Source organism: Pseudopipra pipra, chromosome 5 (assembly GCF_036250125.1).
Source record: "Pseudopipra pipra isolate bDixPip1 chromosome 5, bDixPip1.hap1, whole genome shotgun sequence".
Classification (NCBI taxonomy): Eukaryota; Metazoa; Chordata; class Aves; order Passeriformes; family Pipridae; genus Pseudopipra; species Pseudopipra pipra.
In genome coordinates, this window is record NC_087553.1 from 54,812,551 (window position 1) to 54,840,499 (window position 27,949).

Genomic DNA, 27,949 nt, shown 5'->3' on the forward strand with positions numbered 1-27,949 from the left:
GACATTGAACCTCATGAGAATTATTCCCTTTTATGACCACCTCCCATTTAATCGCTGTACGTCTACAATTACAAGGTCTATGTTATCAGGGACTGCAAGGACTTCACAATCTGAAAATCACCCATATGAAACAAGACAACCTTTTTATAGGAAAAGGAATAATAAGAAGGGTCAGATTTCAGATGCCTTTTAGTGACCAAGACCTGAGTTGAATTTAATTATCTAAGAACCGTCCAAGTGGCACTGATTTGCACTTCTAAGTTACTGTAGGGTCAGCATTTACACTTCCCTTTTCAGAGGCTCCTTGGCTCAACCAGTGAGGCACACAGTTTTTTCTTCACCCCCTTGCTGCTCAGATCCAAGAGAGAGAGGCACACTTCTTTTTTATCTATTTCTCTGATCTGAGTTGTCCCCTCTGGACAGAAATCAAGAGAATTACAGCTACTAGCTCACAGGGATACTGGATGCTGAGGGAGGCAACTCTCAGCTCTGCTGACATGGCACTACCTTGGTACAAGAAAACCCTGCCCAAACTTCACATGGGCTTGCCCTGAAGGTTAGCAATATTGGAAGCTAAGAGACTTCATTCCTGGGACTGATTTCCCAGAGGATTTTACTCAAGGACCAGAGCCACAAAAATAGTTTCTTGAAATTGCTCAATGAAATCAGCATCTTTGTCAGGAATATCAGTTGATTGCTGGTTTTCATGAGTGATTGAACTGATAAGAATATCACTCACCAGTACAGCTGTAGGGCCTGGAGAGATTCTGTTTTATCATAAAATTAATTTTAGTTTAATTCAGACCAAAATCAAATAATTAAATGATAAGACAGAAGATAAAAAGGAAAATCCTTAAATTAGTGCTTCGTTTGTTTGGGTTTGGGTTTTTTCATCAAATGACACAGGATAAACAAATTTCTTTCTAAAGGCCATTTATGGTTTGCATTATTATTTCAATCCAGTGTAAGAACTGAACTATTTTATGAGCGTTTTGATTTTGTGGGTATTTTTAGAATTTAATTACTTCAGAATTGGAATGCACTATACTATTCCACAAACTACTGAAAAACAATAGTCCATTCATTAGGCAAACACTTATAATGTGTTTGATGCTGGAAAACCCGACTTCAACACACTTTGTTAGGAGTACATAACAACCTCTCCGCTATAGATTCACAGACATGGTATGCACTCCGATAGGTGATTAGACCCTGGCCACAGAGCTCACATGGTATGCGTTTATAGGTGTTAGTGAGCCACTTCTTTAAAAACAAATTGCCACCTCTTTTTCACAAGTGGAAAAAATAGTATGTGCTTCTCAAATGACGTTGCTATTATTCACTGTTTGGCATATACAGTCAATGTCTATTAGCTTATCTTCATAGGAAATCTTTAATTTGATTATATATGCATACAGAACAGACAAAACTCTCCGTGTATTTGGACTCTTCAGCTGCCGTTTGCTACCTTCTTTGTCTTCTGCTCTTCACCTTATTTGTTTTCAGCAGTTACAGCCTCTCATCTCCATGGGAGGGGCAAGTTTCTGCTATTCAAAACAAAATAATTTAGCTTAAATTACCTCTGAATAGGGGTTCAGAGTCCTTGTTTAGAGAGAATGGTTCATGTCTTTATTTCAAAAATTTTGTGGACTGAGATAACAGCCAGTTGTGTCTATGTGCCATTAAATAATTCATTAAAACACTATATTTAAACTACATCTGCACTTATGCATTCACATTTGCTGTGTAAATTGATGTAAGCAGTAAGAACTTGAAATAGCAAACTTAGGTTTGGGAACATCTGCTTGAATATTAATTTCTTTTCATTGTACACACTCCTCAGAATTAGGAGAACTCACTTATTACAACAAGAACAAAACCATGCATATTTTAAGTTCAGGTAAGAAAGAAACTTGCCTAAGCCCATTCTGCATGAACAATATCCCTCGCTGGTAAGACATGGTGAAAGTGAAAAACACAGAAAAAATTATCAGTGTTTGAGCTGCAGTTAGTCCATGTACAAGGGAGGATCAATACAACAATTTGTAACTATCAAGAGCAGGAGCCTTCAAATGCCAGCTGGCTTGGCAGAAACCTTCCCACAGTGGCTCTATGTCAATATACGGATTACTTCCAAGCACCTTTAGTTGTTTTTCTCTAACATGATAAGCAGTGGACTCTAATGTCCTGAGGCTTTCTCTTCAGATCTCTGGGTAGAGACTTGGAAGAACCACGGGAGAGACTGCACTAAGTCTTTCAAGTTTGTACAATCTGGCATGTTTTGAGGAGTCTAACTGCCCTGCATGCAGATGATGACTCGAGGTTAACAAAAATATATCATTTTTATTTGCTTTTAAAATGCATAATAATCACCTCTAAAAAGTGGGACATAGCTACCATAACTGGCCATATTATGAGTTGTGACTTTAACACTACCTAGGGATATATTTATAAAATGTGATTATGTGTGATACAGGAACAGTGCCAATACATTTTTGTATCTCAACTCAGGATCAAGCTATATTGGAGCAAGGCCACAGGAGCCCTAGGGTAGTTGCAGAGTCAAACAGGAAAACCAAACATTGACCCAACTGGAGCTCAGAGTGAGCAATAATGTCTCTTCTGTGATTATATCTGTTTGCTTAGCCTTACAATCAAAAGGTACTGAGGTCTCCGTAAGATGCAACATACAGAATTTTTCACTCCTTCTTATTTTAAAGAGTGTGATGAGTATATGTAAGAAAAGAAATTCCGAGGAGGGAGCAGGATACCATGCATGGGTGATACATAAGTACTTTCTTGCCATCAGGTCTGTACAAACTCTATCCTCTGCCTACCACAAGCAGATACAAACTCCCTTGCCTTTCCATTGAAAAACATACAGCTCCCAGGGAAATATTCACTTAGTGAATGTCAAGGACTATCTCTAACTGTACTGCTCTTCTACTCCTGCAAATAAACATACGTGTTAGAGAGCATGTCTGTAATCTCAGGATGTTTTGTATTCCTCAGACAGCTCAGGTAACCACTATGTTCCTAAGATGCTTTTCATGTTCTTAGGAACTATCTTCCAGTATAGAGCAAGTGCAACAACCAAACTTGAAGCCACATCTAAGTGACTAGATGATACTCATAACAAAAATAAATAATTGTAAATGCAACTTTTTTCCTATATGTTTACTTGCCAACTGACCTGGATTTTGCTTTCTCTTATCTTTTCAGCACTTCTTTAAAACTCTTAAGGTGACTACTTTTTACAGCTGGTTTCCAGTACAATTGATGAACACCAGTATTCCAGATCCATTAAAATAAACATTATATTTTCTACTGAAACTTTATAAACCGAGTGTTGATAAACATATTTCTGAGAGTTCCTGACTGGCTGATGGATTTTTCCTTTTTCAACTAAATAATGAACAGGTAAAATTTAATATCTACTTTTCAAGAAAAAATTGTGCAAACTGAATGATATCATTCCTTTTCAGAATGTGAAATAAAAAGGGTGAGTTAAATTAATTAAGAAAGTATTAATTAATCCCAAGGCATTCAGATTGACTCCATAGCTTTTAATGCTTCCAAGCACTGGAAACATCTGGACTGTTTTAACCAGGATCAATTTCTAACTGCTGTGATATTTGCATATAATTGTGTTTTCATAGATTTAAGATGAAAAATTTATTGCAATCACTTTTTCCTTGTTTAATTAAACATGAATAGATCTAAATTTCTACTCCTTTATTATTAGTTATATTTTTAAATTCTAATTACAAATGTCTTTAGCAACTCTGAATCCTTATTTGCTTTAAGCTAAAATGTTAAAAAATGTTACAAGAAGATGTAGATAGCATAGACCTAGAATTGAAAGTGCAAAAAAGTACTGCAGGAACAGACAGATAGCAAAATTGTTGCTTAAAAAACTGCACAAATTTTTGGGCTCTTGCAAGAATGAACTTAACTAACTTAACTCCCATTTCTGTGAAAATTCTTTTAATCAGGGTGCTATGTAATCAAGCTACATTTCACATATTGCAAGGATGTTACAAGAAACTTGAAAGATACTTATTTCATGATAGCCTAACATATAACTTTTCACTGTTCGTTGAAAGAAAATAAAAGGGATTGATAGAATAATCAAACATCATTATGACAAGGAAGTCTGTTTGTTTGTTTTTTTCCTAAAGCTAAATTTTCTCCTTTATATTAAAACTATGGTAATATCTTGATAGTTTCTTTCTCTATCCAAAGTTGGTTGGTTTTGATTTGGCTTCTTTTGTTTTCTTATAGGGCAAAAAAAAAGGTTATTAGCAAAAAATAATGGTTTAAAATTGTGCCAGCTTCTCTAATCCTTTGGAGATAATACAGATATAGTGCTTAAATACCAAAGGGTAACTTGTAATTCATCTTTTATAAAACAGAAAATTTTCGTCTGAATGAAAATGAAAAATTACCCCGATGCTGATGACAGGGCTTCCTTGTGTATGGTGCTCAATAAACAAAAAATTCCAACAACTGCATAAGATTTCTTGTTTAATTTCTGATTTGGTAGAAATAAAGAGTCATGCTTTTATAGCTGTTTCATAGGATCATAGAATCAGCCAGATTGGAAGGGACCTCTGAGATCATCAAGTCCAACCCTTGATCCACTACCGCCGTGGTTACTAGACCATGGCACTAAGTGCCACATCCAGTCTCATCTTAAAAACCTCCAGGGATGGAGAATCCACCACTTCCCTGGGCAGCCCATTCCAATGCCTGATTACCCTCTCTGTAAAGAATTTCTTCTTAATATCTAATTCTACTTTCACTAGAGTAAAAATACAATGAAAATTATCACTTTATATAAACTAAGAACCACTTAGTTCTACTGAGTTAGGATATTGAGAGTCCATTTGGATAGGACTTCTAGGAAGTCTTGCAGAATATTCTCCCAGTCATGCCCTGTGCTTGTTTAAGGCTAGCTCCTGAGAAATGACTTCAGACTCCTTTGGATTAAAGGCTTAGAAGTCAATTGCTTTATTTGTCTAGTGAACATTTGAATCCCAAACTAATATTAAAAGTTTTAGGGAAGAACAAAGCTCCAGTGTTTCTACCATCTTCATCCAAAGGAGAGTTAGCAATGCTGCACTAAATATTTCTGATTCCCTTCTAGAACTGTTCAGAGGCTTAAACCTCTTTATCCTGACAATGTTGAGGGTGGTACCACATCCTTTCACTCTCCAGCTGAACTCCTAAAATTTAGGCAAGTCAGAATCAAAGTTAATCATATCAGATAATAAAACCTCATCCACTGTAACTGATGGGTTTAAAGACGAAGCTGTGACTTGTGTGTAAATTTCGATAGAGTAGTTAAACACCCATACTCTGAAATGTAGATGAATATCCTCTAAAAATCTTCTTATCTTTAAAAAAATTAGCTCAAATACCAGCAAATAAAACTGTATTCAAGTAGAGTAGCAGTCGAGTTGACTGTTAACAGAGATGTAAGTAACAGAGAGAAGCACTACTTTCAAAGCCATGTGTCTGTGTCAAATGCTATGACTTAGCTTAAAAGAATTCAGGCTTGCAAATCCAACTAATAATAATGAGTATTCTGTATTTCCTATACTCCAAACTACTTTTTTTATTAAATGCTGATGTAATTCTAAAAGTTAATAACCTAAAGAAATTGGCACAAATTGAAAAATGTTAATATGGAAGCCTCACTAATGCATTATCACTTTGAATGCATAGAATCCACAGAATTGCAACTAAAATCTTTACAACAAATTATTTCCCCTTTAATTATCAAATGCTCAATTCTGATGATAGAGGATTGAGAGAAACAGTCTCTATTTAAATTAGAACACCTCGGGAATTTGTGCATCAAATCTATTTTGTTTCAGGCTTACAAGGGAGAGATTTGGGTAAGACTATGGGAAGCAACATTTTGGGTCCAATCTCTTCAGCATAAAACATAACCTGGTGTGTGGCCAAAACTATTGGATATCTTAATCCTCAGAAATAATAGGAAATGCTTCCTTTGCTGAAATGGAGAAGCTTCCAAGATAAACTATCTTCCACATACTTAATAATTCATGCTATTAGAAATGCTTTAACCAGCCTCTGAATAACTCTGTGACTCATAGCTGACTGCTGAAGAATGAGACACAGTAGACTTCACCGGATACCGAAACTGAGGGAAACCTGTTGGCCTGTAAGGGATGAAATGAATCCCACCACCTTCCTCCTGAATGACTTGCTTAGTTTACTGGGATTCTCCCTGTCTTTGCTTAAGGTCACATCTGGTAATAAGGTCTAACATGTCTAACTTGCTCTTGGATCCAGTACTGCCTTGACTATAGGTCTGAACCTGGTTGATTACTGCTGAGTACATCTCCCTAGAGTTGAAAAACTAAACAGTGCTGTCTGATGATGTCAGCAATGTCTATTAATTACAAATTTATTCTCTCCTCACTATAATTCCTACCTTACAGTATTTAGCCGACCTGATTTCACTGTCATTCCCCTTAACATAAAGAAATTGTTGTTGTCATCCTTATATTAGAATGTCAGATTTTTTAAGATAATTTCACTGAGAGTGATCTCCCTGAAGAATTGCTCTCCTTTTTGAGTTTGTCCCATATTGGGTCCTACCAGATAGATCACATTTTACATTAATGAATTATAAATACAACTTACTTATACTATCAAATACCTTTAACAAAATCCTTCTTGCCTTTTTTTACCTTGATATTCTCTCTAATGTGTTTTATTTCATTTTGTAAGTAAAAGGTGTTGTAGGAAAGTGAAAAAGGCTCATGTTATTCAGTTACAGAGGTACTAAAAACCAATCAATTTCCCCTCACAACTGTCTTGATGGCTTGCAGAACTGTTGTCTTATCAAACGGTTCATAAATAACCATACGAGAAAATTAAAAACTTGTACAAACATTCTTACTTGATTTGATAGATTTAAGAGGAGATTTTAAATTTAAACATTCAAGTTAGGAAGCTTGTCAAGGTGTTCTTTTCCTCAAACTATGAACTAGGCCTTCTTCCTGTTAATAAAGGTAAGGATATCCAAAGGGCTTAAAACACTGTAGAACTGAAACTGATGTGTCTTGCACTGATTAAAAGGTAAAAAAATAAATGCAATATGGATCCAGTTTCTTTCCAGTCAGGTACTTTTTCACTGGGTTGGTTTTTACTACAGCTTGACTTTTTCATTTGATCATATTAGAAAACTGTAGTCTAATATATCTGAATATACTTACCTATGAAGAGATGCAAATCAATTTTCATTGGGTAATGAGAGTACATCCTTTATCACCTTCCTTTACATATTAATTATTAAAATACCCTATGAATTAGACCTTGTTCCTCAAAACAGAATTGACCTCAGTCAAGTTCTACATCATGAATTTTGTATGTGGAGCATATATATTGCTCAATTAATCAGTACTTATCTGTACATAAGCAAGAGCACAGCTATAAATTGAACTCGCTTTTAGATTTTACCTTCTAATTTCACACCCAGCATTTTCATAATCACTGGTTTTAATCACATGAAATCGTGAGGTACCTCAGAATCACAGCAGCTCCAAGCTTTGCCTGCTGTGCATGTTTATATTATGACCATACATTACTTGAATCCATTAAGAGTGATTCAGATCACTGTGCAATTTTAGTTTCTTGTACAGCCACTTAGATTAATTCCATTGAAATAATTAGCATGCCAAAGCAGAATTTATTTGAAATCATTCCCTGCTTATCCCCAATAATAAATTAACAGTGGTAACAACTCCTTTATTTATTTAACATAAAGGCTAGGGAAACTAGACATCAGGAATCTTTGTTACAAATGGTCTTCCATAGTCCCCAGTGCATTCACAAGTCAAGTCAGACCCTTCTGAAACCATGACAAAACCATATGAAAATAATTTTGAAATCTGGGGTTCTATGAATGTAGATCTATGTTAGTTTAAGTTTTAACCATGTTTTCAAATATTCCTCTGTGCCACAAAGACTTAAAAAAAAAATTACATAGAATCATGACGTGATTTAATTATGACAGAACAAACATCACAGATCTTAATAAAACTGCAGCAGACATTCCCCCTGCCACTCCCACTTCTGTGATTGAAATCAGTATCTATTTTTTCGGCATAGTACAGATTAGTGAAATTAGATTTGCTACAACAGTAAATCCTAGCAAGGTCAGCAGAGTTCAGCCCTTCCCAACTCATTGTTAATCTTATTTGTCCCTATCTGATCTACTCATCTGCTATTATCTCTCATTATACTTAGATAGTTTTTAACCCTATCAGAATGTGGTAGCAGTGGTATCATATGATGCTAAGTGTTTCTGAAGTACAACCCCCTAAATTATTCACTGCGTATAAGAACTCATAAATTGCAAAAACTGCAAGGTATGCCCAACTTTAACTATTTTAAAAATGGGTGGGTTTTTTCTCTGTGGGTAGTTATAGACTTGATAGTAGGATTTTTAAAAATGTGAGAGAAAAGCATAGCACCAGTACATTTTATGTGGGACATTTAGTTCTATTATTCTTTATGCCTCAAAAAATGTCAAAACTTATCAGCCTGTAAAGCTTTTAAAGCTTCTGTTTTAATGATAAATAATGACTTGAGAATGCAAATTTTGTACTCAGTGAAAGAATAGAGAGGTTTCAGCTTTCTTCTAGAAAACACTTAAAACAGTCTGAGCTGAATATTAAGTCAGTAGAGTTTTGCATAGATTGACGTCTTTGCAACTTCAAAAGATAGCAGGAGAAGATTAATTTTGTAAACAGATGATTCCACAGTAATGATTCTCTGGAGGGTTCAAAATTCTCCATGAGAGATCTCATTATTCTTTTTGTTGTTTTTTTTTTTTTAAGTCCTGTGTAGGTACCATTTTCTCATTAAAAAAAATATAATGTAAAGTGATCATTAATTTTTAGTTTACAAGTGTTGACACCTTATTTTGAGTTAATCTGCTAGTTTATGTTCTTTTATTTTTATTCTCTAGTATTATTCTGCCCTTACAGGATGAATTTTTTGGATGAATTTTTTGAGTGTTTCCTTTTTAAACAGGGTAACTCTGCATGCATGAGTGTGTCTGTGTGTGCAGCTAAAATAAATCTTTTGTCAAAGGCATTAAATTAACATACCTAAAAACTAAGTAACAGCAAGGCTTACAAGTCCACTTAGATTATGAAATTAATTCAAGAAAAATAGAGTGTTGTAAAGTAGGGTTAAGTGATATACTTTTCTTTCTTTCAAGTACAGTTACTGTTATAGAATCACAGAATGACCAAGGTGGGCAGGGACCTCTGGAAATCACCTTGTCCAACTCCTCTGCTAGAGTAGGTTGCCCATGTCCAGTCAGGTTTTGAGTGTCTCCAGGGATGGAGACACCACAACTTTTTCAGGCAACCTGTTCCAGTGTTATTGCGTATTTGTCACAAAATCCCAGCAAACAACATAGTTACTTTACTTTGTCCAGAGAAGAACAAACAAAAGGTTACACAGATTTAAAATATATTTTAAGTCTTTTCTTCACCAGGAGAAGAAAGTGCTATTGCAGTGACCTCCCGAAGAAGCAGACAACATTTACCTAAACACTGATGTCAAGGAGAGACAGTGCTTCCACCTATTCTCTGCTTCCTTCTCAGTTATCACTGTTCACATAAAAAAAGTCAAAGTAGAAAGTATGTCTGTTAATCCCGGGGATAAATAGCCCACCAAAGCAAATAAGATGTCTGTTTGCATGTATGAGAGTACATGTCAAGTGCTGCCTTTACTTTATGATTCAGTGTAAGACTCATATTGTAATATCTGTAAATGTATTGTGTTGAAGTGTGGAATGTTTTCTTGCCATTTATCCCTGGAAATACTAAAATGTGTTAATGTAAATATAAATACAAATATATGACTAAAGGTAGGCAAAAGACCAGCTACCCTATACTGCCTATGAAGAAAGGTGGAAGGGAGGCAGGGAGGGAAGAGAAAGAGACAGATAGACAGACAGAGAAACAAATGTGTTATTCCTGCCCAAGAAATAACACTGTATCCATGCTGTCATTCTTTGTCTAGAAGAAAATGCAAAGATAAATCTTTTTCTTAAAACCAAAACCAAACCACCTTTGAAACACTTCCATCCACCACAAATGCACGCTCAAGTCCTATTTCTGTTAAATGATGAGCAATTGTGTTGGATTCAGCAGAGCACTTCTCTGCACTTGATACATGCCAGGATAAAAACTCTTATAAAGCATCTGCTTGTTTCGTAGACAGAATAACAAAATTAAATAGAAGAACACTGAAGTAATGTGATAGGAGATCATGCCACAATTACTATTGGGTATATCACAATTTACAAACCTAATTAACAGAAGAACTCTTCACTTTACATAGCTTTAAATACAAAACATCACTTTCACATAAATATCTCACTTGGATACAAAGAGTGGTAGGAATAAAATCTTTCAAATATGGCACCTTATTAAAATAAGAACATAAAGTGATAGCATTCACTTTTTGCCTGGGAAAAAGAAAGATAAGTAGAACCATGAAACATTTGAAAGGTCTAAGTATTCTTTGATCAAAGAAACATAATGGGCTGGTTACAATCTACTAACAGTGACCATCAAGAACCTAAGGAACTAAGTATGCCATACCTCACCATACTGCTTATAGATTTCCTACTGTTTAAAAACTCTTTAGATATACACAGCAGTTTCTTATTCTATGAAATTAAATTAATTATTAAACATTGTAAATGGAAAGGAATTGGTTTTAGACACATACTTTCCTAGCTGTCCAATGAAAAACACAGGCAATAGTAAAACAGGAGTCTACAGTAATTCACATCTTGTGTACAAAAAAAAATTCTTTGTTTTTATTACAAATTAAGAAGTTATATTCACTTTAAAATCATGATGAACTGTGAGGTTTTCTGCATTTAGGACACAACTGAAAGAATATCTAAGCAGAAACAAATGTCATATCAATCACATCAGTATACTGTGCACTGGCGGTTATGATCATCCTTCAGTCATGAAGGTGTCATGGAATATTACACAGATGAATCCTTCAGGGGAAGAAATCTTCATCATTTTTAAATTAAAATAAACCAACCAAACAAAAATAAACACAGTTCAAAGTGATTTCTTACAATCTAAAGCAAAACAGTTACTCCCATAAACAGAAATATATATGTTTTCTTACCCTTGCAAATATCCTCCATAAGGCAGACAGATGTCCTTCATAATAGAGGTCACACTTTGTGAGGTGAAACCCACTAAGCTGAATGTGACAACATATTAATTTGACTTGCACCCATTCATTACCACATTGGTTAAGAGGGATAGACTGAATTAAGAATGGTGAGAAGTTGGTTTATTATGCATAAGGGTAAGATCATGGGGGGAAATGGATACATTGAATAAAAAGAAAAACTGCCTGTCTCAAAAATGCCAGTTACTTTTTGATATTGGAAATGACTATCACCTTGAAGAGCAGAAGCTTAATTCTAAAACATAGGAAAAAGTATTTAATCATAAGAAATTATTTTTTTACTGTGAAGATGATAAAATATTGGAATTGCTTACTCAGAGAGAATTCTGGAGGATTTTGCATCCTTGTAGATATTTAACACATGTTGGGCATGGTCCTAAGCAACCTGATTTGGCTGATCCTGAACTAAGCAGAGGGTTGGAGTAGGTGATCCCCAGAGGTTCCTGATAACTGCAGCAGTGCTATTATCCTGTGATTGTTAGGGTAAAAAAACAGTACTTTGAATGTCTGAGAAAGATAGGATTTTCCTTTCATGTGTCAGCTCATTTTTAATATAACACATTATTAATGACTGAGCCTAGGATGCTCATCAAAGTCGACACACGGCACTACTGTCAAGTGCCAGCAAGGAGGTCTGGTAACCTATGTAAATATTCACCTATGTGAGACACAATAGTAGTGCTGTCCAGAGCAACAGGAATTTTGGATTAATAGGAAAAGGCAAAGTGTTTAAGACCATCATCTGCTTATGCCTCCCAATGCATGACAGAGAAAATAAAATATTTGGGCATATAACACACCCAAAAAAATTGGTACACCAGTACATAATGTGGACCAGTCTAGTACTGGGAATATTTAACACATCCCATGGTTCAGAATATTAACCTCAAATAAATGTTTCTTTTATTTAGTTCTTTTTTTCCTATCTTTCCGTAAATCACTATTTCAAAAAGAGGTATTTTTCATTAGTGTCCAGAATGCTTTTGTCTCACCTTGTTGCAATACTTAGAGTCAGCAACAGACATCGTGACAGATATTGATGAAATACAGTTATCTAGGGAGAGGAAGGTTTCATATAAAATGTACAGCTTATATTTTTATGATAAACCTTCAAGTTTATCAAATGAAAATAGATCACTATGTGTTTTAACAACAGAAGACCTAGAACAACATCTACTGGAACTGTAGGTAATTATCACTGCAAACCTTACAATATGCTACCCGCCTTTGTCATCATCACATTTCCCATTTTCCGGTAACGTATTATGTTCCAAGTGTTCTTTAAAATCACTAAAGAATCATTTAGACTCTTTCCAACTTTATATTCCTGGAGTCGGGGATTCCCTTTTCATGAAAATTGCATAGGAAGAAAAAACTGTGGACTACAGTCAACATTTTTATAAACCAAATGGTCTGGTATATTACCTAAAGCAAAAAAATCTTCCAGTCAGAAGTTAAATTCAAAATGACCTTGTGCTTTTTTCAACAAGGCTGGCAGCTGAGGTCATTGGAATAAATTGTGATAGACAGTGCTTCTCTCTGCATAGTTAGAAGCCTTGTGTAGTACATGAACTACCACCAAGTAAGGAAAAAACTCCAACTAAAACAGAGCAAAGAACGTTACTCCGTTTCTTTGTAAGTAGTGGTAAATATAGTCTACAACAATTATGACTTCTAATGAAATCATTTAGGTTTTCAGCAACTTTATTTCACCATCAAGTATGTTCTACACTTTTCAAATCTACATTCATAAATAAATCCTGTTCTTCATTGGCCTCTGCTGTTAAGAACATAAGCACCTGTAATATTTCTCCAGCAGGCAGATGCCACATGCAGAGAATATTGTGTAGTGTTGTTTAAAAATATATTGTAGTGTTGTTTAAAAATATATATTGTAGTTGTGTTAAAGCTCTCTAAATTACTGAGTCAAAACCAATGAACTGCAAAAACACTGGAACTGCTAGAGTGTTTTAACTGAGATTTAAATATGTACATTGAAAGGAAACTTCTCTCTACTCGCTTCTGTAAGGAAATTAACTAGTGTCAGAAGAAGGCAATTTAAAAAAAAAAAAGGTATTTTTTCAATTCATTCTCTTGCAAACACATAAGAGCATCTGTTAGATTATTTTAATCTGTCAATAGGACTGCATGAGTCCTCAACTTGTTTCTATAATAGCAGCTTTTCATCGGAATATTTTGATCAACAGATTCTTATTTTTTTCCTCTGTCTCTTCTGGGAGTAACTTAATATTAAGATGAAAAATATACTCAGGGTTTCAGAGCAGGTGGAAAAAATTGCAGAACTGCTTCTAATCCTGTTTTCCACTGTGTCTTAAAGTATCCTATATAAAGAATAAAACACATCTTGTCACTTCTGAAGCATTTAAAGAAGAGAGGGGCAAAAACAGAGTGCATGTAACTTACCATTAAAGTTTACTGCCCGGATATAGCTAAGTAGTTCTTTACCATCAGTTGTGCTCATCCTTGGGCATAGACCAATATATCCAGGACAGAGATCTTTATGCATGTTGTGTAGTGCATAGGCCATGGAATACACTGCATCAATGACAAACTGAACTTTTCCTTCTTGCTCATAGGCTGAATCTCTTGCAATTCTTTCTAAGCCTAAAGAAAAAAGAGAAAGAGTTTATTTGTGTATGCATGTGTGCATACCTGCATGAGTGCTTGCATGCAAAAATTCACATTATGACATAAATAATTACAGTTGGATTGACAGGTAAAGTCAGAATTCACCTATCCGACACAAAAATATGACCTTCTGCTTTTGCCTCTCATCATTTTACACTGTGCTAGGTATATAAACAGTATGCTGAGCTTTGGGCTAGGAAAGGTGACAGAACATTTCATTACAAGGAAAAGATATATATAGATGTGTGCATTTCTACAGTCCAGTAGGAAAATTCTCTTTCCACCTTTTTGACTTTCATTCAAGAGTTGTTTGATGTTATCTATAGTACACTTCTAGAGCAGCCTGCCATTCTGTTTTAGATAAATTTAAGGCTATCTTGATTTTTATCCCTGTCTATTGTTTGATAAACATTATTTAAACATTTCAGGGAAAAAAACTGAATGCTTGCCAAGTGATGTGACCATCTGTCTCTAAGCACTGAGAAGTGCTTATTCTATGACATTTTCCTGTATTTGCTAGTGAATTATGCTTCACATTGAGAATCATGTACTGTCTGCTATTTCCTACAGGGACGTTTATCCTTCAGAGGGAATACAGAGGAAAACAATGCATTATATAATTTTTATTCTGCAGGAATTGCCTGAATTAATCATCTATGTCTAAATCTAAAGAACTTTTTACATTAATAGGTGATATTACTAAGGGGAAAAGTTAAAAAATAAAAATCAGGAAAATTATATTTTAAGTGGATAACCAACATGAAATCTCATGTCCTCTATAGGTATTCAGATGCTGATTTCAAAGGCTCAGAATCTTAATTGTCCTCAGAAAAAGGGATCTGCAAATCTTGATGTGAAATCTGTCCTGCGGAAATTTACTGTCAAGTTCCTCTTGCCTTAGTGAAGACAAATATGAACAGCTAGGTTATCTACCAAGTTATCAACTCATTCAACTTGAAAAAAATCCAGTCATATTGCTTAACATTATTTAGAAATGAGGCAAAATTTTATGCTTTTTTTTAAGTTTTAACAGTTTATATATTATTTATGGGGTTTTTAATATCTAAACACAGGATTTTATCAGTTTAAAATTTCAATTTTGTTGAATTCAAGGTTTTAAAAGTATATTGTTCATGCCTGAAAACATACTGTACACAAGATCTTTCTTTAGCCCATTCGACACGGAAAAAAAGCTAAGGAGTATATTCAGAAACCTTCTTTCTGTTTGTTGCACTTCAGTACCACCATCTCACATTACAGTGATAACATATGAACAAATCTGTAATCTGACAAGCAGTAGTGGTTTGTGCTTTAAACACCCCTGAGCACTGGGAGCAATAGATAGCCTTGAAAAATGATGATGTGCTTTTATTTCTCCTCAGGGATTAGTTAAAAGAAATAAAATCACTGCTTCTTGAAAAGCTACCAACCACTTAGAGAAGAAGGCAAAGAGCTCATTTTTGTGATTTGCACAAGTAACTTTGCAGACAGTTTTCAAGACATGGTACCTAATGAATGGCAAAATAATTAATAGTGCTACTCCATTATAAATAAATAAACAGGAAAAAATTTTCCTTGCACGTGCTGAAATTTACAAATTTAGTTGCAATGCATTGCCCAGACATAAAAGAGGACATGAAGGATGGAAGACAAGTAGTTTAATTAGTTTTCAAATTTATTAACTTATTTCATTTGGGAACTACCTTCTAACATTAAGTGATGGGTAGAGTTCATGATCTGCACTTTTATTGCTCCTTCCTTTTTCAGGACTATGGGACAACAAGTGAAGGACAGGGTTTACAGAACTGCTGGTGACACACAGCAGTCAGTAACCTGTATGTGCCCCCAAAGCTTCCACATCCTCTAAACAGGACGGTCAGGATCGGAGGAGTTTGAAGGACATCCACTTTAATTTCCAAGATAAATATTGTTCCCTTCATGTATCAAATAGAAAATTGTGTATGTTGAAGGGTGGGGGGTTGGTGAAAGACAGAGAGGAATCATTTTCTGTAATAAAGTCTAAGTCATAAAACACTAAAAGTTGCAAACACGTAAGCAAGTGCATTGACTGTTACAGATTTTAAAAGGGGGAAAAAACCAATATTGTTCTCCCCTATGCTATACTGCAGTTTAAACACATATAAAACATTTTTGCATAAATTTATTGCATGGCATAATATTTTACCTTCACTCTTCACAGATACGTGATCATAAAGTAATTTATCCTATAAATTACAGAGGAAAAAAAAAAACAATTTTTTGGGACTGAATGTGTTTCTGTGCATACAAAGGGGTGAGGAACATCACAGAATTATAACTTTTAAACCTGTCAAACCCAGAAGGCAATAGACGAGAGAAATCTCTGTGCTTTGCATAACTAAAAAAACACAAAAGATTGGATTATGTGTTCTTTCTTCTTGAGGTTTCTTTTCATTTTCTCTTTCTAGATAAATAAACTAACATTTATAAAGATGACAAGAACTCATCAACTTTAATTTCACTGCACTGCCCTAAATAAATGTTAATGTATAGCAGTAAAATTATGTGTATTGTCTAACCATAAATATGGTCAGCTCCTACAGATATAATATTACTCAATTGGAAGATGTTATTTTGATTTTTATTCAGACTTGTATATCAAGTAATAACAGTTTCATTTATAGCTTGACTTTCAGCTCTATGAGGCATGGTTCTACACACACTGGTGATCTGAAAGAACAGAATTTGTATCTCGTAAAATAAATGTTTTAATGTTTTCTTAGTGATCACTTTAATTTCTCATCCTACAGTTAAAATTGCTTAGACTGTGTCTTTATCACAGAGAGTGAGAAGATGTTCCCAGCTCCTGAAACTGCACTTGTCGGACCTGTGGTCTGGCAGTGTATCAAGAACTGAGACAAGAATTGGTCTCACACCATCCCTTCCTATTCTGATCTCCAAACAACAGAAATCCAGGGAAATATGCCATGGTGTTTACCAGCAGGTCTTCCAATTCAGCTGTTGAGAAGTGCAAACTAGACATAAGCAAGATGTCAAGACGTAGACATACATAGATGTACACAGACATTTACTAGAGAAGATCTAGGAGAGTGGTGACACTAGCCCAGGAAATGTGTTAGCTGTTCCTGGATTTGAAATCTCTTTTTGGAATCCTGAAGTGAAACACAGGACTGATCCTATAAGCCTGTAGAGGCTCTTCCTGAGCAAGAGTGACAAGCTGAACTGTTGCTGGATATATTACCTCCATACCTTCTCATCATTTCCTCTTTTCATCCTGTAGTTCCTATGCTGCAGGGGTAATTGTGTATCCTGCTCAGTATGGTGTAACTTGGCTATGACATGAAAAGATAAGGAATATAACAGTAGGAAGGTGAGATGTGGATTAGATGGAAAAGGATGTGACTGGGTCTGCTTATCTGAAGGGGGAAGAAAGTGAAGTAGGTGTCAATTCCATAGGTATCAACTGGGAATCAAGAGATCACAAGGAACATAACCAAGATAAATCAGGGCTTTAAAACAATAATTTAAAGTATATCTTCATTAAGAACTTAACAACATATATTAAGTAAATAAAGATTAACGTAAGACAGATAAGAATGGATTCATACATGGGTGATGATATCACCTGTGAGATAGAAACAACTGTCTCAAACAATCAAAATTTAAGTTGCTGATCTCTCCAACAGGACACTAATCTACTAGATGACAACTGTTGCATAATTCAACTAAACTTTAAAAAGCCTGTTCTTATTGATAATCTAAAAGCATATGTAGAAATAACTTCTGTGACATATAAGTCCATGACAATAGGAAAACTTCAGAGCAAAGTTCCTAGCAATTATTCTCTTAAGAATATAAAAAATTTTAAATAAGGCAATTGGATATGCCTGGTTTGTAACTTGTGACATTGTGGAAATATGGCTGGGGGTAAAAATTAGAGGAAACTGAGAAGTTATATTCACATCCTAAAAGAATTTATAGCAGTATGGAAATTATGGGGTAATATGCAGCTGCTACTCCCTGGATGGAATGTGGTTGGCAGCTAATGATGATTCCCCATACAACAGTAAGCACTTGCTAAGGAGGAGGGAATGGAGGGTGGAGTAGAGTGGAGACACCTCAGCCAGGCTCTGTAGAAATCCCTGCAGGGAGGGGCAATCAATGTTTCTTTGCAGTTGATAAAATCATGCAGCTTTTTTATACCAAGGGAGATAGGAGAAGATGTCTTGCTGCTGAGCAACTATGGTGAAATCTCTCTTCTAGGATGAGGAGGCCTAATTGTAATACACACCTGCTTCCAAAGTACGACCACCCCCAACCGGGCATATGCTCTATATTTTTTTGACTGTATCCTTAAATACAAAGCAAGAGAACTTTACATCAATCAGTAACAAAGGTATTTATGACTAAAGTCACTCAAGCTCCACCTAAACATAAAGAAATAGTATAGAAGTAAGTCAAGAATGGGGGAACGGTGAGGGAAGACTCCATCATAACCGCTGGGATAGTGGACAGCCTGGATTTTGGATACATAGTAACACTTTTTCAGTTCATAGCTACAATGTCCATTTTTTGATCGCTATTAAATTATTTATCCCCATTACTTGGCTTGCAAAACAATTTTATTTAAGCTGCACTTGGAAGCAAATGAAATCAAAGATAAATATTGTGTTGCAATTAATCTTCTGTGTGGGCCAATCCCAATCACAACTAAAACACAGTAATTTGTAAGTGGTCTCCCACTCTTCAGCTCAGGCATGATAGTCCTGTATTTGTCAGAATTGATTAGAACTTCCCATCTTTGCAGCAACAATTTTTTCCACAGAAAGCTGTGGAATGGCTTTAACTGTAAGCCATTTCAACAGGCTCAGCAGGAAGCACCAGGAGCATATGTTGTTCCCATTGAAGTCTTCCCGATTATTCAGCTGTTTTCCTCACACATTATGGAGTGTGTTCTCTCTGAACAAATAATGCAGATTATCATCTTCTTTTACTCAAAGGCCATTGTATGCTTTTATGGTGGGGGATTTGAGTTTTCTGATAGCTGCATGGTAACAGTGATGTTTGCTTTGTGCATGAGTTAGTTTACAGAGAGCATCACAAAACCTGTGGCTCCTCTGTAATAGTACAGTGTCAGTTTGGGAAGCAATTTAGAGAGGAAGCTAAGGATTATATCAATTTTCTCAGCCATTCCAAAAAAGAAAATTGAGAATGTAGAAGCAGCAACAGTGAAATGACTGTCTACTGTTCTCCAAAAACTGATGGATATGGGTTTGCAATTCAGTCAACTGGTCCTTGATGTAATTATTTGGGGGTTATGCCTCTTTACACCAACTCACAAAAAACCAACCAACCAAACAAACAAAAAAACTAACAAAAAAAACCAACCAAACAAACAAACAAAAAAGAAACAAAAAACCCAAACCAAAACAAAATCAAAAAATGACATGACAGCAAGACCAATTAGCAAAAGTCTGAGAAAGAAACAGTTTTTCAATCCCTAGAATAATACAGAGATTTTTAAAAAAACTTCCTACTCAGAACTGGGCTGAAACCTCACATCTTTTAAACACTTTTTAAACAGAAAATAGCAAGAACATTTCATATTGAGTGAATATGCTTCAATAATTTTCAGTTTAACACCATCATAAATGTAAAACTAACATTTTTCTTTGCCTGGTTCTGTAACTGAAGTATCTTAAAAATTCTTGCCCTGCCCACAAATATTTTTCATTGGAAATACCACAACATTTTTCCTGATCTTCATAGTAAATTGGGCATTTGTTTCAGCAAAACACTTCACAAAATTCACAATAATACATATTAAAGTGGAACTAAACCACTATCCTAATTATATTGGGATATTTTGTTCCTATACTATATGTGACATTTACTAGAGTGTTTTGTCTCAGAAAAGCAAACTAAGGTTGCATTGTTAATAAAAGAATTTTTTCCCATTTCTGTACTTTGAGAGAGTCCCTTACAACAATTTGAATGTTGTTATCAGAGTGAAAAACTTTCCTTATTCTAATTAATGCCTTCACACTGCTTGATTATAGCTCATTAAAAGACTGAATAGAGTTGGAGAACACAGGCACTCAGAGCTCTCAAACATTTAAAACCCAAGTCTGTCACATCTAGCAGTGACAATATTATGTAAAATATCATCTTGCTGAGCCAAGATTTGCTAATATGTGTATGTTAAGCTAAACATTAATGACTGCATTAAAATAACAGAGACACAATAGGATATGGTTTCTGCCAACCGCACTAAGAACCATACCATGCATTTAAAAGCAAAAGTGTATCAAAATAAATACAGTGGGATAAGCAATATTTCTTTCAGGCACATGACTAGTCAATATCAATACAATTGCCCATGTAGGAATATAATATTTAGTATGAACAAAACTAGCAGTGGATATAGGATTTTAAAAATTTTGTGTTCTTATTATAAACATATTACATCTTTGAAACTGCAGGCAGATCACTACTAATCTTACTGCCAGAAGACCTCAAAATGGTGTTCTGGTAGAGATCTATTCACCTATACCAGTTCACTTTCCGGCTACAATATTTCTGACAACCTGAGAGCACATACCTGCAGAAAAAAAGAAAGACATTGTAGAAGTTTAAATAAAAGGTAGAGAGACTATTGCGTTGCTAAGGAAGGATTCACAGCAATTAATAAATCTGACATCACAATAGGTTTTGTTAGATTTTTCTCCAGGTTTTACACCAGAGAGCAAACCACACTTAACTTTTACAAAGATTTCTATATAATAATTCCATGTATTTTGCATGTTTCTTAAATATTTACATGGTCATTTAAATATCACTCAAGTCCCCTCTTGGTTCTTCTGCTTTTATTTTAGAAATCAGAGATTTACATCTCATTTATGCTCGAGTCTTATACCATTTAGAAGTGTTAGTGATCCACCGTCTCTTTCACTCCTGTATATTTCTAGTTTTAGCACATATTAAATGAAGGCAGCTGATTCCATATTATTATGGTATTTCACTTTTTTAATTGTCAAATTATATATATTTTTCTTTACTTGTAAAAATAAAAATTGAATGCACAACGTTAATTTATATATTTGTCAGATTTAAGATTTTGTTTTACATATACCAGTACTTAACAACACTTGAAATTCTGTTTCAAATGCAAAACCATGGGTTTTACCACTAATTAACACTCCCTAAATTCTAAAAAAAATAGAGAATTTCAGCCTCAAAAGTTGTCTGTTTGATTTGTGAATAAGAAATATCGTTTTACAGATTTTTCACCAAATCAAAATGGTACAGGAAAAATGTTTTAATTATGTTCTAAAATGAGATGTGTTTGTCATAATTAAACTATGTCAAAAGTTTTAGATAAGCATTCTGAACAAAATAACATGAGGATAAAGGAGATAACTTGCTTACTGTTTGCTAACATGGAGATCTAAGAACTGCCTTAGCAAAAATATTTTAAATGTTGTTTGAACTTTAGGTGCTTTATTTCTTACTGAGAATAATGTCAGTATTCAGGTGAGTGTTAGCATGAATAGACAACCAAATATTTTGCTGAATTTCTCAAATTTAAAACAATTCATATCTCGAGGTAAGTATGTAGATAGAACCTACATTTTCTAACAAACATTACCAATGGGAATTTCTATCTATGGGAAAAAAATTGCTAGTGTACTGATCCAGGCACATAGATAGAAATAACTGATACCATTTTAAAACCCCACAGGCTGCAAGCAATTCTAATGCAGGCTTCAGTGTGTAACTCCAAAGCCTATGGCAATGGCTATCTGCAAGAGGAAAGATTCAGTACAAACAACTGAATTTATTCATTGTCTGTTAGCATTTAAACTCAGAGAACCATCACTGCATAACAGCAGTATGTATAAAAATACTTTCCTCTGATTATTGACTGTCAGAGCTTTTAAGTTTAAGCTTCAGACCAGAAACTCAAGGGACTTTTTTTCCGCAGGACTATTGGTTTTAGATGCAAACTTGATTGACATCATGCTCAAGAAAGGCCTTTCTTGCAATTGGAAAGCATTTATTGGAAGTATAAACAGACAAAGAAGTATCCAAACAAATAACTTTCTGAAGTATTTGTGGCCACTTCACCAAAAAGGAGAGGGGAGGGAGGGGAGGGGAGGGGAGGGGAGGGGAGGGGAGGGGAGGGGAGGGGAGGGGAGGGGAGGGGAGGGGAGGGGAGGGGAGGGGAGGGGAGGGGAGGGAGAAGAAAGGAAAGAGTCTTTTGCTTGTCTAAAGACAAGTCTAAAGACTTTTGCTTGAGTCTAAATCTTGAATTTAAACAGAGCTTAATAACCGAAATATCCCTTTTCTCAAGCATTAGATACTCTCACTGTGATGTTTAGCATTTTGTTGAAAAAATGGTTTCTCTTATTTAGCTTCTCTGTTCCCACATACTCCACTCCCAGGTGTTGCTCTATTAACAGAAGACCTGAAATTCCCTCGACCACCAGCCCACTCATTCCATCCCTTCTGCTCATCCTTGGTGGCCTGTGTTATTTTCCTTGGCTTACCCAGTGCTCTTTAATCACATTTTGCTGCTGGTCTCTGCAACAATTTTGCAGTCCTCAGATAAAGCCCATTGCTAGTATAAAACAGTATCGAACATACTATCTACTGTTTAGTCAACTGCTATGCAGATAGAGAGAAAGATCCAGCAGAACAAAAATTGTTATATTTTCTTGCAGTGGTTACAAGGACTGACTATAGTTACAACAATATATATCACATTTGGATTAATTCATAGGGCTACATGTTACTGCTAAGGCGACAGGTACGTAAAAAGATTTCAAGACAAATGCAAGGAAAACCAATGTAAAATAAAAATAAATGTAACAATGAATCTTAAAATAATTTCACTCTCAGTTACTACTGGGTTTGTATTCACAGTATCTAACTTCCAAGAAGGAATTTTTGGAGCTGGACAAGATAGAAGTACTCATGACAGATTTTTTCTGTGGAAAGGAGAGTGGGTTTTTTCAGGAAGGATCAGTGGGAGGATTTTTTCAACTGCAGCCAAAAAGGAAGATATATGAAAGCATTCTTTTCAAAGTAAAGAGACAAGTAAAATTTAAGCATATAAGAGATCTAATAGCAACATTTTACAATATTAAAAGCTGAAGAAAATGTTAACTTTTCCATTTGCCCTATCCACCGTCTCTTGCTGTTGTGCCCCATTTTAGTGATCCTATCGCACTGCAAGTAGGGCATGATGAGAAAAGAAATAATTAATTTCACTTAGTGCAACCAGTAGGAAAAATGCTACATGGTCATAGAAAATTAAATACTTTTTATTTCAATTTTTTATTTTTCTATACGAGAAGAGGCAACTTTTGACAGAATGGAAAACAGGTTCAAGAGCTTTGAATTGCTATAGACTACAATTTTATCATGTGTTACTGTCAAAGTAAACCTATGTAATTCACTGGAGATGGTGAAACATCATTTTGTTCTGCAAGCTATGTAGACAACAGCTGAAACACATGATTTTCCACAGGTGAAAATCTGTAATTTCCCCACTAGTCTAATTAAAGGTGTTTTTTCAGGAGCTGACAAAAATGAGAGCACCATCAAAATTAGAACTAAGCAGCTAGTTAATGGACTGCTTGATACCATGAACTGGACATGGACAATTGGCTTCTGGAAGGAGATTTCAGTCTAAAACTGGAAGACAACCTACCCACAAACACTACTCTTTGCACAGCCTAGAAGATAGCTAGTTCTTTAATCACAAACTAATTAGAACTGATTGGCTTCATTACTAAATTAGGGACATTACAGACATTTACTCCTTTAGCAGGTTGGCTGTACACACTCCATTGGCAGCTGTCTTACAGCTGCACATATCCCATCCTCACCGGGGCATAACGGTGACAATCAGCAACTTGAAGAAAAGTTCCCTCACTGACAGTGTTGTCCCTTTCAAATAGAGAGAATCAATTTGCTCTGCTTGCTCTGCCTGTGTGAATCAGGACTATTATCTACAAAGAGATGAGGAGGTAGATGGAAGAGGCTTGTCTGGAGATGGTGTTTTGGAGGTGGGGGAAGTAGGTTTGCTGTCAGAGCTTTTGCAGCAAATTTCAGAATTGCCCTAGCTAAGACATGCTAAATTAAGTGGTGCTGAACAAGATGCTTGTGATCAAGCAACAAACAACACCCAGAAAAGTATAACAGTCCCTGCAGTACACTTTAAGCATCTAATATTAAAAAGGAGTTGAAAACACCCTTGACTACATAAATACCTTTAAAACTCAATACTTTACCAAAGTCTCTGAAGTTCTGTTATTTCACATAGCTAAAACCAGAGCCATCTTGAGAATTTGGGGGCCTTTCCCTTCTGACAAGGGCCATCGAGAATTCGTGGTACAAACAAGTTTCATTCCTCACAGGGGATGAATCCAACAAACAAATCTGAGTCCCACAAATTTAAACTTGGTTTAGCACAATATATAGACACCTGATACTCATTTTTGGCTTAAAAGTCTTAGTGATTAAGCACTTTCTCAGGAATCAAATATCCCCTTTAGGTGTTAGTACATTAATAATAATAACATAATAAAGATGTGAAGTACTGTTAAAGCACGGGCTTTCTCTTGATAGGAGGTACTCACACTGCCATACTTTACATACCTAAATCAGCAAGTCCCCTAGCATGAGCCGCTATTAGCACAGTAATGCTTCAGACTTGCAATGCAGTGTGCAATCTTTTAACAGTATTCTAAGCCTGCTGGCAATATGTACCCCTAAAAAGCAGATGTTTAATAGTTTGTGCATATCACTGTAACATTGAGACACTGAGCACCTGTTTGGTTGTTTTCATGCAGTCTGAAATCAAATGAAAAAGACACGACTTTTTTTAGATATTCTGGTACTATGATTAAAAAAAAGACCACCTGTGATAACTATTATATTATCATAAGCATATTTCGGTAACCTAAGGCCATTCAAAAGTAATTTTTCACCTGATCTTGAACAAAATTGAAATGCTCCTATCTTCTTTCTTGCAACATATTTTACAACTATAGATACACTTTTGAAGAAATCAAAACTTCTCTGCAGGATTCTACAATCTTGTGCAGTTCATGTTCCAATTTACCAAGTGCAGTTTGAACTCATTTCACCAAGGCTGTTTCATTTCTTCTGATTCTTATAACTTGTATCATGACCTCTAGTGTACAGACTGTTTGGAAAATTCTCAAAATCATTTAAGTGTTTCACCAGTACATTAGATGTGTAAATATGTTTTGAGCCCTTCTATATAAGAAATACATCGATAAACTAGAGAAAGTTCAGCAGACACCCATGAAGATGTTCAGGGGGCTGGATCACATGCCCTGTGAGGAAAGGATGAGGGATATGGTTTTGCTCAGCCTTTAGAAGAAACAGCTTGGTGGTCAAATCCCCTAAACAGCAAATCCAAACAGGGAGATGAGCCAATATTCTTCACAATGGTGTATGATGTCAGGACAGGACATAATGGGCATAACTTGAAATAAAAGGTTTAAAGTGGTAAAAGGTTTTTTCCAGTAAGGATGCTCAGAGAACCGAACAAGCTGCCCAGAGAAGATACACAGTCTCTCTCCATCCTTGGAGGTTTTAGAAAACTGGCTGGATAAAATCCTAAGTCACCTGGATCCAACCTCAAACTGACCCTGTTTTGAGCAGGAGGTTGGACTAGAGACCTCCTGAAGTTCCTTCCAACCTGAAATATTCCATGATCCACTGTTAAGATGCCACTGCACCAAAAATGTCTTAGCCAATGCTATGAAACAGTCTCAAGTGTCTATGTACATATGCATATATACAGGTACGTGTGCTCTTGCAGACAAGCATGTGGAAGTCCACATCAGTCTAGACCACACTCATTTGGGATGGAGCTCTGAGGACATCCCAGGGGAAGAATTAACACCCCCCTCACCTTGTCTTCAGACCTAAAAGACATGTTGGGATAACAAGACTTCTGAGATTGGGGGCTTTTGTTGATTTCTCTCTCCATCCTTAGGTGATCAAGAACAGTTCAAGGCAAATAGAAAACCAGGTGAATTTGTATAAAAAAATATTATTATATTTGACCTCACCATGTAAAGTATCTGCATTTTAAGGACATGGTACCTAGATCAGGATACACTACATTTAGTCTTGTGAGTTTGGATGCTTTTTATTGCGACTACTGTATCACTTAGTGCAAGAATTGTATAACTGACTTTTACGTTCAATCCCATGAGCCTGGAATTCTATGACGGAGGAAAAAAGGTGTACTGATGGAAAGTGGTGGTGAAAACCCTGATCTCTTTTTAAATATGTTTCAAACATTTTAATCAGTAGAGAACTCACTTACTGTGACCATAGTGGGTACCGAGGTTTTAAAAAACAGAGAGAAAAGCCAAAATGTACTTTGGGAGGATCCTTTTTAAACCATCCTAATGATCTGCAAGTGACTTGTTTCATGGCTGAGAGCATTCGGAACTCTTGGCACTGACCTCTTCTGCTGGCCTGAATGAGCTCAGTTTCAATGGAAGTTAATTGAGTTAGGGTGATTTAGAGCCTCTCCAATTTTGTCTCAAAATGTGGTGTAATGTGAGAATGTCAGAGAGGTAACAAGAATATTTTTTTAAGACAAATTGCACTATTTTCTGTTACAGTAGTTTTATTGCTTCCTTACACAATTCTGATGTTCTCTATTTTAGTTTAATTGAAGTGAAGGACTTGAAGGGATAGAAATTCAAACACAACCTAGATCATGTAGCTCAGGGAAGCTGTAGTCAGACTTTCATTTTAACATTATCCAGTCTCATGGGTACATGCACAGTTATACTAAGTTAATTAGTTAGTAATATATACTAGCTGATATATAAATCACAAGATGACCATCATTATAAGTAATGTAAACAGTATTTTGAAATTTATGTTTTGCAAAAACTATGTTAAAATCTAAAATAGATCTGATAACATTCAGAAAGAGCAAAAGAAAGTGATGGGAATGATAGATTGTAATACAGTGATTACTATTCAGGATGGAAAGAATTTTTTTCCTAGCTGTAATCAGTATGTAATTATGGTCCCAAAACCAAGGCAACACATAAAGAAACAGCTAGAAAGTAGTGCCTTGCTCTGTGCTATAAATTTGTGGTCTCTTCAGGCTTTTTATCTTCATTGCCCTTATGGACAACTGCAAATCTGTGTTCCTTAGGCTGCAATTCTCCTCATCAGTAGAATCATCCAGAGGCACATGTTAATGCTGTGGTGAAGCCAGTTTACTAAAAAACGCAGTGACAAATAAAATTATTCATTTATTTATTTTAAATAAGGCAAGGCATAAGGACAAAGTGATTCCATATTGTGATGATAAATAATTCAATAGCAAACCAAAAATAAAGTTTTTTTTTCAAAAGATTAAATGATAAACATACATTACAGATCCTTAAGATGAAAAAGGCATCCAGTTATCTTTTGTTATGATTTCAACCTCTAAATCCCTTGACTTCAAGAAAACCTTGTCAAACAAAGAGGGATAAGAACTTTGTCAATACGTCTTCAGATTAAAAGAACATTTCTAGAATTCTATTTTCTCCATTGATTTATACACATTTTTTGACTAGGACACTGAAAGAAAACAAGTGAAGTCTTAGTGAAATTCCAGTGGAATGGGATCCACATGGATCAGTGGAAGACTTGGCCAGTAATAGTTGTGGAAAAAGGTGATAGCTGAAAGTTCTTCTTTCAAGTGAATAAACCTACTAAGTTATCCTTATTAGTTATCATCATTATTCAATGTAAAAACACAAGCAAACAAAGTTTACTCTACATAGAGAGTATTGAAACTGGTTATTTTGGTGATTGGTTAAACAGGATAAAGTTGGCTTTATTACACATTTTTCCACCTCTGTAAAAAAATCCCATTCTTAGAAATGCAAAGATATATAAAAATAAAAATGGCACTATCAACTATGATGGACTGATTACTTCTCAAAAGTGTTCTTGAAAT

The 27,949-nt window shown here is 35.3% G+C and overlaps 1 protein-coding gene across 5 annotated transcripts in view; it reads right to left on the minus strand.

Annotated features, from left to right (window-relative positions):
* GRM8 (glutamate metabotropic receptor 8) overlaps positions 1-27,949 on the minus strand; it is a 332,411-nt gene that overhangs the window by 109,986 nt on the left and 194,476 nt on the right. For all 5 annotated transcript variants that reach the window (XM_064656189.1, XM_064656185.1, XM_064656186.1 and 2 more), the window contains one exon: positions 13,705-13,905. In XM_064656189.1, coding sequence (XP_064512259.1) covers positions 13,705-13,905 — 201 coding nt within the window. The remainder of the gene's footprint in view (positions 1-13,704; positions 13,906-27,949) is intronic.